Raw genomic sequence first — 15,310 nt, forward strand, 5'->3', positions numbered from 1 at the left:
ATCTGGAAAATGTTTTATTCTGGGAGATTCAAACTGGAAACAGGTTTTCATGTTATTACAGTTATTATAGTTACAATATGTTTTACATTAGACAGTTTTGCTGTCTTCCCTTTCTTAAAAATTGCTTGCGCAATATGTTTCCCAGCTGGGCTTCAGTTTTTCAAGGGGTTCTGTCACATGAAATATTTATCTCACAGCTACTGACCCAAACACATCAACACCTGTTCATGTGATACTGCTCGTACAGCTGAAATAACTTTCTGTAGGTCACATTCCTGACAAATTCCCAAAAGCTTGAGTAAACAGCATTTACACTTATAAAATGAGATGTTCTGGGCGAAGGTTTGTCTGGAAGCTCTACTAGCTGGTTTGTAAAGTATTTTACCTAGACTCAAACACGGTGGGTTTGATTTTGATCGTTCATGGTAAGAAAAAAGTAAGTAGTACATACTTAGTGGAGTATGTGCTTTTTTATGATTCTTCAAATTAATTCTGGAGTCTACTCTGAGAGCAGATTTGTCTTAAGCTGCAGGAGGACTGCATCACAAGAACACCCTTCTATCAAATACTCTTATGTGAACACAGAAGGCTTTGCATCTGAATGCAAAGAGAGCCGCTGCCGGTCTGAGTAGACAGTTCTGACTTTGATGGACCAAGGGTCTGATTCAGAATAAGGTAGCTTCATGTGTACATGTCCATTCATTTGGCTACCAGTACCTTCCTCTTTCCTTTCAGAACTCTCTCCTCTGATTGCTTTTATCACAAGTTCATTGTTCTACTCCAGAACTTCCCAAGAAATCACTGTTCATTTATTTCCAATCTGTGAGTAGAGGATTACTCATTCACAAACTGCATTTCTAAACAAAAACAAAACAAGAAAGAATACTTAAAGAAAAGACCATAATCAAACGTCTGACTTTTGGTAAAGGCATGCTTTCCCTCAGGATTTAACAGAATAGGAATATGAACTATAAAAGCTTCATCTACCATAACACCTCTAGGGCAAAGCAAACGAACTGGAGTCTCAACACTTGTGTGGCATGCTACAAAGAGTCATGGGGAATCTACTTCCAGGGATATTTATCCACCATAACTGAACTTCCCATGATAAGCTTTCAGAAAATCCCATATAAGTTTGCAAAGAATTCAGGGTTTCCTATTAGCTAATTTTTAACAATTGGTTTTCCAGTAGGGTTGCCAGGTCCTCTTTGCCACTGCCGGGAGGTTTTAGGGGTGGAGCCTTAGGAAGGTGGGGTTTGGGGAGGGGAGGGACTTCAATGCCATAGAGTCCAATTGCCAAAGCGGCCATTTTCTCCAGGTGAACTGACCTCTATCGGCTAGAGATCAGTTGTAATATCAGGAGATATCCAGCTAGTACCTGGAGGCTGGCAACCCTAGTTTCAATGTATGGCTTAAAAGGCACATTGCAGAAACCTTGGTCAGAATATGCCTGTACTTTGCATGGTGGATGGTGTTCCATCCTATGCCTGCTGTGCTGAGTTATATAATGGAAGAAAGGCAAAATTTGACTATATTAAAATATTCCATAAATATCATGTTTGGTGATTGGTGTGCAGTAATGGCATGTTTTGACAACATTAGATAGATAGCATTTCATCAGTGACAACAAACAATATTTATAGCCTTTGCAACATCAGTTAGAAAACATGTTATTCCACAGAGATTTTGACATAGTCACTCAAAAAAGTAATCTTACAGTGCATCATTAAGGAGAGATTGTCCAGTCTAAGCCCATTTATTTCAATGGGCTTAGACCGGAGTAACTCTCCTTAGGAATGCACTGTTAGTTAAGGGATGGTTCCTCTCATGGAAATTTGTTAAGTGACAGGAAACAGAGTGGAGAAATAAACGGGCAGATCTCACAATGGAAGGAAATAACAGTGGTGTTCTGCAGTGGATGGTATTAGGCTTGTGCTGTTTAGTTTTGGTCAGGGACAATCTGGAACTGGGGGGGAACTATGAGGTGTCCAGGTTTGCAGATGACACCAAATTAATCAGTATGATGAGGACAGAGCAGATTGTGAAGAGCTCCAAAAGGATCTTTCCAAACTGGGTATGTGACAACATTACAAATAAGGTTCAATGTAAGTGTAATGTGATATTCATGGTGGAGAGAAGGGGTTATAACTTTAAGTATATATTAATGGGGTCTGAACTACAGTCATAGTGTCAACTTAGAGTCATAGTGGATAGCTCAATGTTAATACTGACTCACTAGCCCTGTTCACAAGTTAAAGTGAACCCATTTACAATCCATGTACAGTGTACACTTGATTGTTCATATGATACAAACACCACATTTATCCATGCACTGGTACCCATTTGTATTCGAAAGTGAATGCATGTTGGTTCATTCTTACAAACAGGTATTCAGGGCAGGATGTATGCAATAATTTAAAAATTCTATGATAGGGAATATTAGAAAAGGGACTGAAAGCAAAATGGTCAGTATCAGAATGTCCTTGTACAAATCTATGAGTGGAATGCTGTGTATACTTCTGGTATCTCAAAAAGGTTATTAGAGCACAAGAAAAGATGGATAAATAAAGTAAGCAAAAATGATCAAAAGGTTGGAGCATCTTCCCTCTGAGGAAAGGCTAAGAAATCTTTAGTTTAGAGAAAAGACCACTAAGGTGGAACATGGCAGATGTTTATAAAATTGCGCATTGAGTGGAGAAAGTGGGGGGGGGAGAGAACTCCTTTTTCCTATCCCATAATATTAGAAATGATGGGAAGCCTGTGTAGTTAATGGGCAGTGGGTTCAGGACAGACCTCTACAGGAGACACCACAAGGCTTCTTTGCCCCATTTTTGATGGGATATGAACAACAGGCATCTTTGAGAAAGAGAGGAAAGTATTTGGGGTTTTCACTTTATTTGGTTGTAATCTATGTTTTAACAATTACCTGTAAGTCACTTTGAACCAAGAGGAAAGGAGGGGTACACATATTTTAATTTATAAATAAATTACTTATTAGCTTATGGAATTCATTTCTGGAGTATGCAGTGATGGCTTTATAAGAGAATTAGATGTGTTCATAGAGAATACGAGCGTACATACTTTCAATGGCCAATAGCCACAATGGCTAAATCCAACCTTGTTATCAGGCAGTTAATACCAAATATTAGTGCACGGGGGGGGGGCAGTATTGGGGAGATGTTCTGTACTTTGTGCTTTACTTGTAAATCTTCTGGGGACTGCTGTGTGAGACACGATCCTGGACTAGACAGACCATTACTCTTATGCTTGTATACTTTTATAAGGTGGTTCAAACAACCCCTTAACTCCTACATTGTGTGGTTTTCCACAATTATTTCGCACTCTACATTTTGCTGCTTTTTCGTATTCTTCTTGGAACTACTAAAGTAAGTGTGACTAGAGGGTACAGGGTAGGCAGCAATGACATGTAGTTCTTTGATTCACCAATTCATTTCATTTATATTGTGCTTTTTTCACCATCGGAGAGCCAAAGTTCCTTACATTGTTCTGTTCTCCTCCATTGTGTCCTCTCAACAACCTTGTGAGGTAGGCCAGGCTGAAAGTGTGTAACCAGCCCAAGGTAATCCAGCAACTTTCCATGGCACAGTGGGTGTTGGACCATGGATCTCCCAGATCTTATTCTGACATTGTAACCGCTATACTACACTGGGTTTCTTTCTGAGCCTCTAAACTGTGGCTATCTGGGTTAACATAATGTCAAAACAACCACACTAAATCCATGTTATAGTGTACATATTTATGAGTGGACATTTTTGTGTCAGATACCCAGAAATATGACCTGCTATTTCACATCCTCTGGGTATGGCTTTGGAAAATCTCTAGAGACTGAAACCCAGTGTTTATATGTGTCAGTGAGACTTGGTCTAAGAGTTGCAATGCTAACAATTAAATATAGCTAGAGAAGAAAGCAATTAGCCATTTGAAAAATCTTCTACCACTTTTGAAGTGCATGTATGCTACATCCACCCGCAGCAGGACACAGTAAGACTGGAAAAAGCAGTTCTGGCTAACAAGAAGATGCAAATTAAGCAGTGGAAAGTATTATTGCCTTAGGCATCTGCTGGCTCCTGTCTGTTCAGAAAAATGCCCTACGCTTGCTAGCGTTTCAGCTTGGAGGGCCATGATGAGCCATGTGCAGTGCATTGATCCATGCTGGAGGTGATTAGAAATGATAGTGCAGTAACTCAGATTAATTTCTTCAGACATTTCACATGGAGGGCTCAAAACTGTTTAACCCCTTATTGAAAAATAGCTCTTCAAGCAGATAAGTAGAAAACTCAGCAGAAATTAAAGTCAGTTGCTAGGAATATTGTATTCATTTGGCCTCCTACTGAACCACAAAGCTAAGCATACCGACTGAATTTTTCCCAGTGCACATTCCATTTGATTCACATCAGCCCACTTCACATTCCATTATCCATGGATGTACATTAATTTGCTCCCCATCAGTACATGAAATTTGTTCTGTATGATTACAAATGTGAAAACTTGTGTGCAGTTAGTAAATGTGACCTCAGATTTCATAAGCAAAACAGGATTTCCTTCCTCCTCCCAACTGCTGCAGCTAGGGTTGCCAACCTCCAGGTGGTGGCTGGAGATCTCCCGCTATTACAACTGATCTCCAGGTGGCACCAGGAGAAAATGGCCACTTTGGAAGGTAGATTCTATGGCATTATACCACATCTGAAGTCCCTCCCCAAACCCTGCCCTCCTCAGGCTCCACCCCCAAAATCTTGAGGTGTTTCCCAACGCAGAGCTGGCAACTCTAGCTGCAGCCCAAAACGATCCCTATAATGTTGCATGTGAGGGATGGAGGATCCTCAGGAACAGCATGAGTTCAGAATTGGCAAAAAAGTATGTATGTATAACTCCTGATAAAAATGGCCAATGAAACTAATTATACCTGATTTAAAAAAAAAACAAGAAACAGATGCTTTAATGACCAAGATTATGATTGCAGTCTGTAATAGTTGCCTGTGATACAGGCCATCTATTATCTTAAAATATCTTAAAATATTTTTAGACTGGAAAAGCAATCCAAAATAACAGCCAATTAGCCAAAATTATATGAATAAAATTAATGAAGACTAGTTAGATTGGGTTACGGACAATTGGATCACTTTATCACATTTGAATGGTAACTTATTCAACTATTTCTTTGTGGTATGTTTGTATGTTTGTCAAAGTATGTTGCCTGAAGAAGTTCTTCTTCCATGGCTGCCATCACCAACCAAGTTCATTTTATATTGGGTTTTATGCATTGGTTGCCAGGGACCTGCCATCATATAGGGGATTTAAGCTTATTCAATTATAATACCATTGCTCAGTAATTTAAAGCCCAAATTACTTTATGAATTGGCCCCTCAAGCCTGAGCAAGACTGAAGAATTTACTGCCATACTATGGGACCAATTCAGCCAACAGTGGAATCCTATCCAGAGTTACTCCAGCCTAAGCCTTTTGAAATCAATCAGTTTAAACTGAAAATGCTCTGCAAGGAATTACACTGCAATGCCATGGCAGTTTTGCTCATCTGAACTGTGGGTGCCAACCTGAAAACAACTGTCCATGCATGTGCCTTCTCTGTTGTGGCCCCTATCTTGTGGAATGGCCTACCTGAGGAGGTCAGGAAGGCTCCTGTGCTTTCCCACAAACTATGTAAAAAGGAATTATTCCTTAAGGGATTTTCTACACAGGCAATAGGGTTGCACTGTACAAAACTATTCACAAAATTACTTGAATAAATTATTAAGGCTGTGGTAGACTCTATACTACTATGAATAGCTTGCTGTAAGCAAGAGCCTACTGTGTAATTTTTGCATAATTTAATGTGTCATGTTTATACTTAGGTTTTACTTCACTTTTGTTTTTAGATTTCTGGTTGGTTCTACAACCCTAATCTATTGTATTGCTTATTGAGTGTCCCGTTTCTGTTGATTGTATTGGCTTACTCTGTGTAATCTGCCTTGAGTTCAAGTGAGAAAGGCAGACTATAAATAAAGTAAAAAATAAGTAAGTAAGTAAGTAAGTAAGTAAGTAAGTAAATAAATAAATAAATAAATGGAATGATTCACAGGGGTATTGTTGAAGGTTTTCACGGTCAGAGTTCATTGGTTCTTGTAGGTTATCCGGGCTGTGTGACCGTGGTCTTGGCATTTTCTTTCCTGACGTTTCGCTAGCAGCTGTGGCAGGCATCTTCAGAGGAGTAACACTGAAGGACAGTGTCTCTCAGTGTCAAGTGTGGCAGGCATCTTCAGAGGAGTAACACTGAAGGACAGTGTCTCTCAGTGTCAAGTGTGTAGGAAGAGTAATATATAGTCAGAAAGGGGTTGGGTTTGAGCTGAATCATTGTCCTGCAAAAAGTATCAAAGGTAATGTGCTAATCATTGTCCTGTAAATATCAAGATAATGTGCTAATGAGGGTGTGGTATGTTAAAATGAAACTATTGTATCCTGAAGTGATCTGTTAATGTGTGAAATCCAAAGCTAATCCGCATGGCTATTGTGGACTGTAGTCTTTATTAGTCTGGAGGTCCTGTCCTGAAAACCTCCAGACTAACAAAAACTACAGTCCACAATAGCCATGCGGATTAGCTTTGGATTTCACACATTAACAGATCACTTCAGGATACAATAGTTTCATTTTAACATACCACACCCTCATTAGCACATTATCTTGATACTTACAGGACAATGATTAGCACATTACCTTTGATACTTTTTGCAGGACAATGATTCAGCTCAAACCCAACCCCTTTCTGACTATATATTACTCTTCCTACACACTTGACACTGAGAGACACTGTCCTTCAGTGTTACTCCTCTGAAGATGCCTGCCACACTTGACACTGAGAGACACTGTCCTTCAGTGTTACTCCTCTGAAGATGCCTGCCACAGCTGCTGGCGAAACGTCAGGAAAGAAAATGCCAAGACCACGGTCACACAGCCCGGAAACCTATAAGAACCAATGATCCACAGGGGCTCTTGCTGTTATTCAGTTTTTTTCTGAACTTCTGGTTGGATCTTTTGAAACAGGATTGAGTTCCAAGTATTCTCCAGGAAAACATGGAAAGACCAGCTTGAGGAAGCTCACCCTCAGACCTCAGCCAGTCCATTCCCTTTTCCAAAAGTGGTGAGAGTTCAATGATAGGGCCCTAACAAAACCAGCCCTGCAACTGTACCTCTTATTCATAAAAAAGATCTGGGGTGGGCCATTGTAAATGGGGCCAAATGTCAGGAGGTTTGAGATTCATTAACAAAGCCTCATTATTTTATAAACTATGGACATTAATTCTCAAAGTTCATAGTTATAGGTTTTGAGGCTATCATTATTTCTAAATCGCTACTTCTAACGGTAAATATTATCAAGTGGTCCAGTGGAAAGACTGCTCATTGGACTCTCCTCTTGGGGCATGTAAATCTGTGTCTGTTTGCATCCATCCCTACAAACTTGGGCATTTTTAGTCACAGATGGTATGCTATTGTCAGTATGAAGCATTATACAGTCACAGATTTACTATTAAATTGATCTGACTATTCATGTGTTTAATTATTTACAGATTTAAAGCTATTTACTTTGCTTTTTAAAAAGGCATGGATTAAGAAAGCTTTTAAAATTTGAAGATTTACCCGTGTTAAAAATAAGTATAATATTCTGTCTAACTTGTATACCTTGCGGTTAAATAAGGCAGTGAAAAGCCATGAGACAAGGTGGCATGGTTGTTTAGGATATGTACTAAGTCAGGGTGTTCGGAGGGATATATACTTGGAAGGGTCACTGTTTTCATTAGTTTACAGCTATGAGAAAATACCTATAAAATGTTGCATCAATGGCATCTTTCACCGTGATGGTTATCAAAGATTTACTTAACTTTCTCAGGTGCATGTTGGTTTTGTCCTAAAGATAAAGCTGATTTTTCCACATGTGGTGGTCATGAGACATGCACAGAAATATTGGAATATGGCAGCTGATACTATTTTAAAGGTCCTGTTAATAGTACTACTTAAGGCCCCTGAGGTTTTTTATGTAATTATTTTATCAGTACAAGAAGTAGTTAAGTATTTGTTAACAGCTTCAAGGCTGGTCTTGGCTAGTTTTTGAAGACAGAGTATCTTCCCAGTAAAATGGATGGGTTAGGGAAAATTTGAGATATAGTGAAATTAGTTAGGCAGGTTAGTGCTTGGGTTAATAATAAAGAAATTAAAAGCTGGGAAGCATACTGGATTCCAGTATTAAGTTATGTTGAAAGGATCATTTGCAAATAAAGAAGAAGGAGAAGTTTAGTTGTGTTTATTGGTTTGTTTTGATTTCTCTTTGGAAAGTAAGTAGCTCCTTGGTTCTTGTAGGTTATCCGGGCTGTGTAACCGTGGTCTTGGAATTTTCTTTCCTGACGTTTCGCCAGCAACTGTGGCAGGCATCTTCAGAGGATTAACACTGAAGGACAGTGTCACTCCTTCAGTGTTAATCCTCTGAAGATGCCTGCCACAGTTGCTGGCGAAACGTCAGGAAAGAAAATTCCAAGACCACGGTTACACAGCCCGGATAACCTACAAGAACCAATGAATTCTGACCGTGAAAGCCTTCGACAATAAGTAGCTCCTTATTTTGTAATTATTATTATGTATGAAATAATTTTTTAAAATGGCAATTTTTGTGGTATGATATATAAACTGAACCATCCCCACTGGTTAAGACACAGAAGCCATCCATGAAGCAGATACAAGAAAACATTCCAGTTGTGTAGATGGAAAACTATTCAAATGCTTATCATGTCCAATTGCAAACCAAAACAATGAAGGTGCTAAACAGTCAAAAACAGACATTGCAAGCAATTAAAGGGCAAATTTTGAACATATTGTTAACATCAACTCAAAGTGGGTTTTTTTGAGGATTTCCTGAGGATTATGAATGTCCTTATTTCTTAGCAATTGGATGTTTTATAATACAGATAATAATAAAAAATGGTTTTATATTTAGTTATTCCATTACCTAATGTCTTAGAGTACATAGCTAATATTTTCCTGATTAGTCCATTGCAGAAAAATGAATCACAGTTACTAGATATATGTAATGAGCAGAATGACACCACCATATGGCTCATTTCATACTATCAAACAAGCAGCCACGTATTGGCCACTTGAAACCAAATTGTTTGGAGGCTATTCCATATGGTAGCTATTTCTGCTGTAGCTGCTTACCATGTGGATCAGATAATTTCACCCTACAAAGGAAATCAATATTTAAGGTGTACTACAGTGTGGTAAAATTCACATAGCAAGCTTATCCTGCAGCAGTTTACTCTATGTTTGAGCATCCATGTGGTTTGGACTTCATGTGGATACCACATGGCTGCTTGTTGGTCAGAGTTGGGTTTAAGTGGTCAATAGGGTTGCCAACCTCCAGGCACTAGCTGTAGATTTCCTGCTACAACTGATCTCCAGCAGATGGCAATCACTTCACCTGGAGAAAATGGCCGCTTTGGCAATTGGACTCTATGGCATTGAAGTCCCTCCCCTACTCAAACCCCGCCCTCCTGAGGCTCCGCTCCACCACAAAAAACCCCTGCGTGTGGTGAAGAGGGACCTGGCAACCCTAGTGGTCAATGATAGGATACATGACAGCATATCTAGCATTTTGCTTATAGCAGTTTCCAGACACTCAGCATATTTCCATATTTGACTCTTAAGATGCAAATACAGAACTAGGTAAAAACTGCATACAACATGAGTTTGTGTCATATCATGATATGATCCAGGTTTTTAGAGAATTTTACACTGTTCTGCATTGATGACTTTAAGATACAAATACACAGAAGTGATATCAGAGGTGGCCTTCAAGCCATGTTCAACTGAGGAAAACTGATGAAACATTAGTTACATCTACAAGGATTTGTCTAGAATCATGCTTTACTTCTCTATCTTCTCACATAATTTGAGTACAAGCATAATGGATCATTTTGTTCCACAAGGAGATTCGTAATCAGGATATTTATACGAAGATATAATGCAGTCGTATACTGTTGTGTAAAGAGGAAGTTGGGTTTTATTTTTCCATTGGTAGATAATGACCTGACCTGAATGGCCCAGGCTATTGTCAGATCTTGGAAGCTAAGCAGTTTGAGCCCTGAATAGTACTTGGATGGGAGACCACCAAGGGAGTCCAGGGTTGCTACACAGAGGCAGGCAATGGAAAACTATCCCTGTTCCTCTCTTGCCTTGAAAACCCTACAGGGCTGCCATAGGTTGGCTGCAACTTCATGCCACTTTCCAGTACCACCAGATGATGACTCTAAAAATGGGTGAAGCAGGCCCTACTCAGGTAACATTCACATGACCAAATACTTCAAGCAATACACCTCATCTTTCATCAATAACAGAAGAGTGAGGCTCTGGAATGGATGCAGCGAATCCTGAATCTTGTTGTGTGGTTCTACTTCATTCTTTCCCTGGTGGCACCTGGCAGCAGTGAATGGATGCCTCAGTACAGGGTGACCTTTCCTCCCTTCCTACCTAGAACCCTGTACAGCAGCATCCCAGGTTGTCCTAATCTTTAGGAAATTTAGTTATCTCAAGGAGAGCATCATCAAAACACTTGGACAATGAACTTACTGTATATACTCGCGTATAAGCCGAGTTTTTCAGCCTAAAAAAACGGCTGAAAAAGCCGAACTCAGCTTATACGCAGGTCAATACGGTAGAGGGGGGAGGAGGGAGGAGGGAGGAGGGGGAGGAGGGAGGGGGGAACTTACCATTGTCACCGCTGCCGCCGCCGCTGGGACCGCGAGGGTGCCTCCGGCCGGCAGTGGCCTGCAGGGGCCTCCTGCAGGGCCAGGAAGGCCGCGCCGCCGCCGGGCCCGCGAGGTTTCCTCCGGCCGGCAGCAGCCTGCAGGGGCCTCCTGCAGGGCCGGGAAGGCCGTGCCGCTGCCGCCGCCACCGATTCGCCGCCTCTCCTGGTGAGTAGGGGGTTCAGGGGCTCTTCCCCCTCCCCCCCTTGGATGGCACTGGGGTCGGGGTGGGTCGGGATGGCCCAGGAGGCCGGCAGGAGGGCAACCTGGGGCAGGGACGAGATCATCCCTGCGCTCTAAAATGGTGGCCGTCATTTTAGAGCGCAGCATTACCAGTAAAGGGAATTTCTTATTGACCCTCGGCTTATACGCGGGTCAATAAGAAATTCCCTTTTCTGGCCTCAAATTTGGGGGAGTCGGCTTATACTCGGGTCGGCTTATACTCGAGTATATACGGTACCCGGATTTTAAACGCCATGCCACAGTTCCTCAGGGATTTTTTGTACTCCAGAGCTGCATTATATGAGTGACACTAGTGAAAAACAGCAGATTCTAAATTTATTCGCAATGCATCTTCAACTGCTTCAACCAGTCCTTTGCTCTTTGATTAATATATTGTAACATTCAAAAACTCTAAGAATGCATCATCACTAGGCATGTGTATCAAGAAGAAAGTTCAATTAAAATGAATGGATCTTGGAGATCAGGAAGCAGGTTTAGGATTGGATGTAAGCTACTCAGACACCACTAATATTTAACAAAACACTTTTTTTTCAAACTCCTCTGTAATCATCTAATAACATTAAGACAAGAGTGACTGAGCAGCCAAGGCAATATTGTAGAATGTATGCTATGATCAATGAGGGCTCATGTTTATAATAAGTTCCATGTTGCTGTGTAATGTACTTTATATGAAGTATTCTTTTAAGGTATCATCTGTTTCTAAGCTTCATTTGAAACCTTTACAGATATTCCACAGATCTAAGAGTCACTAAAAAGTTGTTTCTACATGAAGCTAAAGATTTCTCGCTATTTTTTTTCCAGATGGACAGTAGCATAATCATGTATAAGCATAAATGGTTCAACACACTTTCCATATCCCTTTGAACATAAAAAGGAGCCTATCAATAACAGCACAACAAATACCAAAGACGTAATTACCCAATCAAACATAAAACCAATATAGCCATAATACACTGCAGCATTTCCCCCCAAAAAACACAATGGAATAAGGTACTCAAGCTCATTCCCATTCAAAAGCTCTCAAGAACAGGGAGTTTTTTTTATCCATTTCCTAAATGGAGAAAAGGAAGGGCCCCAGATGGATCTCTCTGCAGAGGAAGTTCCAAAATTTAGAAGCCACCACTGCAAAGACCTAATCTCTAGTAGCCATTAAGTATGATGCTGTTTTCTGGACCAACAGAAATTTCTGAATGGGCGGCACCACATAGAGTGCATTACAATAATGTAATCTGTTGGTGACCCTGACACATTTGACAGTTTGCTATGTTACCTAGGATGATACTGATAACTTTCCTAGCAGTTACAGATGAAAGTATGGAAAACATCTCACCACTTGTACTTGTCCAAAGTGTATTGGGACAGCAACGGAGGACAGCAGATGGCACTAGTTACCTATTCAGTTTACAGAAACTTGCTCTGTTCATTGGATTATAAATGTTCTTGATTGCCTTGTCAAAAGTTTCCTTTATGTATATGGAGGGACAAAAAGTTCATGCAGTCTTAACTGTAAATGCCCAAAAGCTCTTCCAGTCTGTTCTTCTGTATGTGGCACAATCAGTATGAGCAAGGAACAGATTCCACCAGCACTACTAGAAAACTCTTCTTGGCAAACCATTTCTGGCACCTGTAGCTGAAAGATCACCACCAGCTGGTAACCACAGGACAAAATTCCAATTAACTACGGGCACTTTCACACATGCCAAATAATGCACTTTCAATCCACTTTCAATGTACTCCGCAGCTGGATTTTACTGTGTGAAATGGCAAAATCCACTCCCAAATGATCGTTAAAGTACATTGGAAGTGGATTGGAAGTGCATTATTCAGCATGTGTGAAAGTGGCCTACATGAGCAGCAGTGCTGTTGAGTGTGTGTGTGTTAATCAGTGAGGAAATCTGCCCACAAGCAATTTCAAGTCATAACTCTCCAAAGAAAATCCTACAGAGAAATGGAGAATGATCAGAAACTATTCAGGGGCTCCATGAGTCGGAAGTGACTTGATAGCACTTATCACACACATACTGCTTGCAAATAATGGCTAACGCCTTGAATGCCCAACCAACATGAATGCTACAGAACTATTTCAGACAGCGGGAATCAGAATGATTTCCTGTGCACAAAATACAGCTGGCTAGCAAGTTTTTATCTTGGCTGTTTGGTGTCAAAGGATGACAATGCCTCATATCAACATATGCCAGGGACAATCATTGCAGTGGAACTTCAGAGTGTTCACCTATGCACAGGGTTGTTCCCACTCTTTACAAACGGTATGTGAGGGGTCTGATGAATCAATATTTTATGCCACTAACCCCCCATTAGCGGATAAGAAAAAAGATATACAAGCAATAGGCTGTAATCTTGCACACCATTAGGCTATTGAGACCCCATGGACTTCTATAGTAGCAAGTAGCCTAACTTCATGCTACAACCCACATAGAAGCATGTTGTGATGTTCTGACTGTGCTCAATTTCACTGGACATCCTTGCACCAGAATTGCACCACCAATTCATTTGGGTCTATGATCTGGCCCTACCACTGTTGTCATATGAAGATACGTTGAGGTGGTTGATCCTATAAAAGGAGGGGGGGACAAACCAAAGTAACAACAACTCTCAGACAAGATCCAATTCAAAGGCGGTGATTTGCTACCTGAGGGATTCACAAATGCTGTTTTAGATATAGGTCCCCTAAATTAAAAGAACCCTGTATGGATGAGTCCCCAGAGTATTTGTTTTTTTAGAAAGAATTCCCATCTTGTACAGTCTAGTGTATTCCAGCCCCACCCCCTAGCGTGCCTCCAACTTTGTGCTTGCCTACCAGCGCCCTGTGATTTTTGAGTTAGCCCCACTCACAAAACAGATCAAGTAAACCACCCGCTTTTTGGCTGGAATATTAGCATGCAAGAGGCAAGGCTTGCCGATCTAAAGATTATTTAAAAACAACAACAATGAAACGCTTCTTGCTTTCTTCCCTCTTTTGAGCCTTTTCCCCCCTTGCACTCCGTAGGGAAATATCTCTGTATGTTTTCCCTCCCTCTCCAGATGATGCCTATTTGACAGACAGTGGCTGGATTTCTGACAGATCATGAAAGGAATTTAATGCATTTATCTAATTTCTCGAGGCAGTCCTAAAAGGCCAGGTGGGAAACGTTTCGCCATATGCTCATCTCACTCCCCAAGGAATTAACAGCACAGCATGGGATTGGGAGTAAACAGGTCTCTTCCGCAAGCGCACTGCCCAGAAGGCTGCTGAGTTCTCCTCCTCACACATGTCCGTGTGAAGGATTACAACGTTTCACAAAGCATCTCCCCCCCTCTACAAAACAACCCCCAAGCAACCCTCATTCTCCTACAACCCCTAACGCACAGAGACAGGCACTCACACACACAGACCTTCCATGTCTATTTGTGCAAATTGCCCCTAACAATCCATGGAGCTGTGGTAGTTGCAAGTGGCACATGCTTTTTTCTTTTTCTTTTCTCATTCTTTTTTTTTAAAACGACTCGTATAAAATACAACGTTCACAAATAACACAGGAGGAGAAAAAAGGATATGGTTATTCCTTACCTTTCGAGGGTCTTCTTTGTTTGGTTTGCAGAGAAGAGAACGTGCCCATTACAGCACCCATTGCAACTGCTACTTGGGTGAGGGGGCTATGGTTTTTTCCCCCGTTCTTCCCCACCCCCCCAGTGAACAAAAAAAATCTGTTTGAAATATCTACTAGAAGGAAGAGGAGGCGGCGAAAGCAAAGCACTGCAGCTCAGCGTTCAGCGAGCGTGAAGCTTTGAGATTTTTTCCCCCTTTCAGTCAACACACATGCACTGACTCACAGCCGGCTGCACTCTTATTATTCAAAACAGCTCCCTATCAAAATTTAAATGCTAGGTAGATTCCCTCAGACCAGAGCTGGCAGCAGATGCATCAAAATATTTACTGGAGCACAGCCACACAAACACACAAGCTAATTCTTTTTCTCATTCCCTTATGCCTCCAACTAGAAGCCTGTACATCTACGGAGACAGCATCAGAGCATCTCTTCCCATTGTATACTACACTACCATTCTGTATGTCTGGTGAAGATCTCAAGGGATGCCAAGGGACTCGGGCTGAGTACCAGTCCTGAATGAATGAATGAATGAAAAATCGCTGAATGGAAAATAAAGTGAACCAGCTGTCAAAGTTGTGATTGTGCAGAAAGCTTGTCCCTGCTGATTAATCGTCTTACAAAAATAGACAGGAAATAGCATTCACTTAAATTCTT

General features: G+C 41.0%; 1 protein-coding gene across 1 annotated transcript in view; it reads right to left on the reverse strand.

Annotated features, from left to right (window-relative positions):
• KCNIP1 (potassium voltage-gated channel interacting protein 1) overlaps positions 1-15,090 on the reverse strand; it is a 410,402-nt gene extending 395,312 nt beyond the window's left edge. Inside the window, exon 1 of the mRNA XM_056859711.1 lies at positions 14,617-15,090. Within this exon, the coding sequence (XP_056715689.1) occupies positions 14,617-14,677 (61 nt within the window). The 5' untranslated portion in view covers positions 14,678-15,090. The remainder of the gene's footprint in view (positions 1-14,616) is intronic.
• Positions 15,091-15,310: the final 220 nt, after the last annotated feature.

The sequence above is a fragment of the Euleptes europaea genome, chromosome 1 (genome assembly GCF_029931775.1).
Source record: "Euleptes europaea isolate rEulEur1 chromosome 1, rEulEur1.hap1, whole genome shotgun sequence".
Taxonomy (NCBI): Eukaryota; Metazoa; Chordata; class Lepidosauria; order Squamata; family Sphaerodactylidae; genus Euleptes; species Euleptes europaea.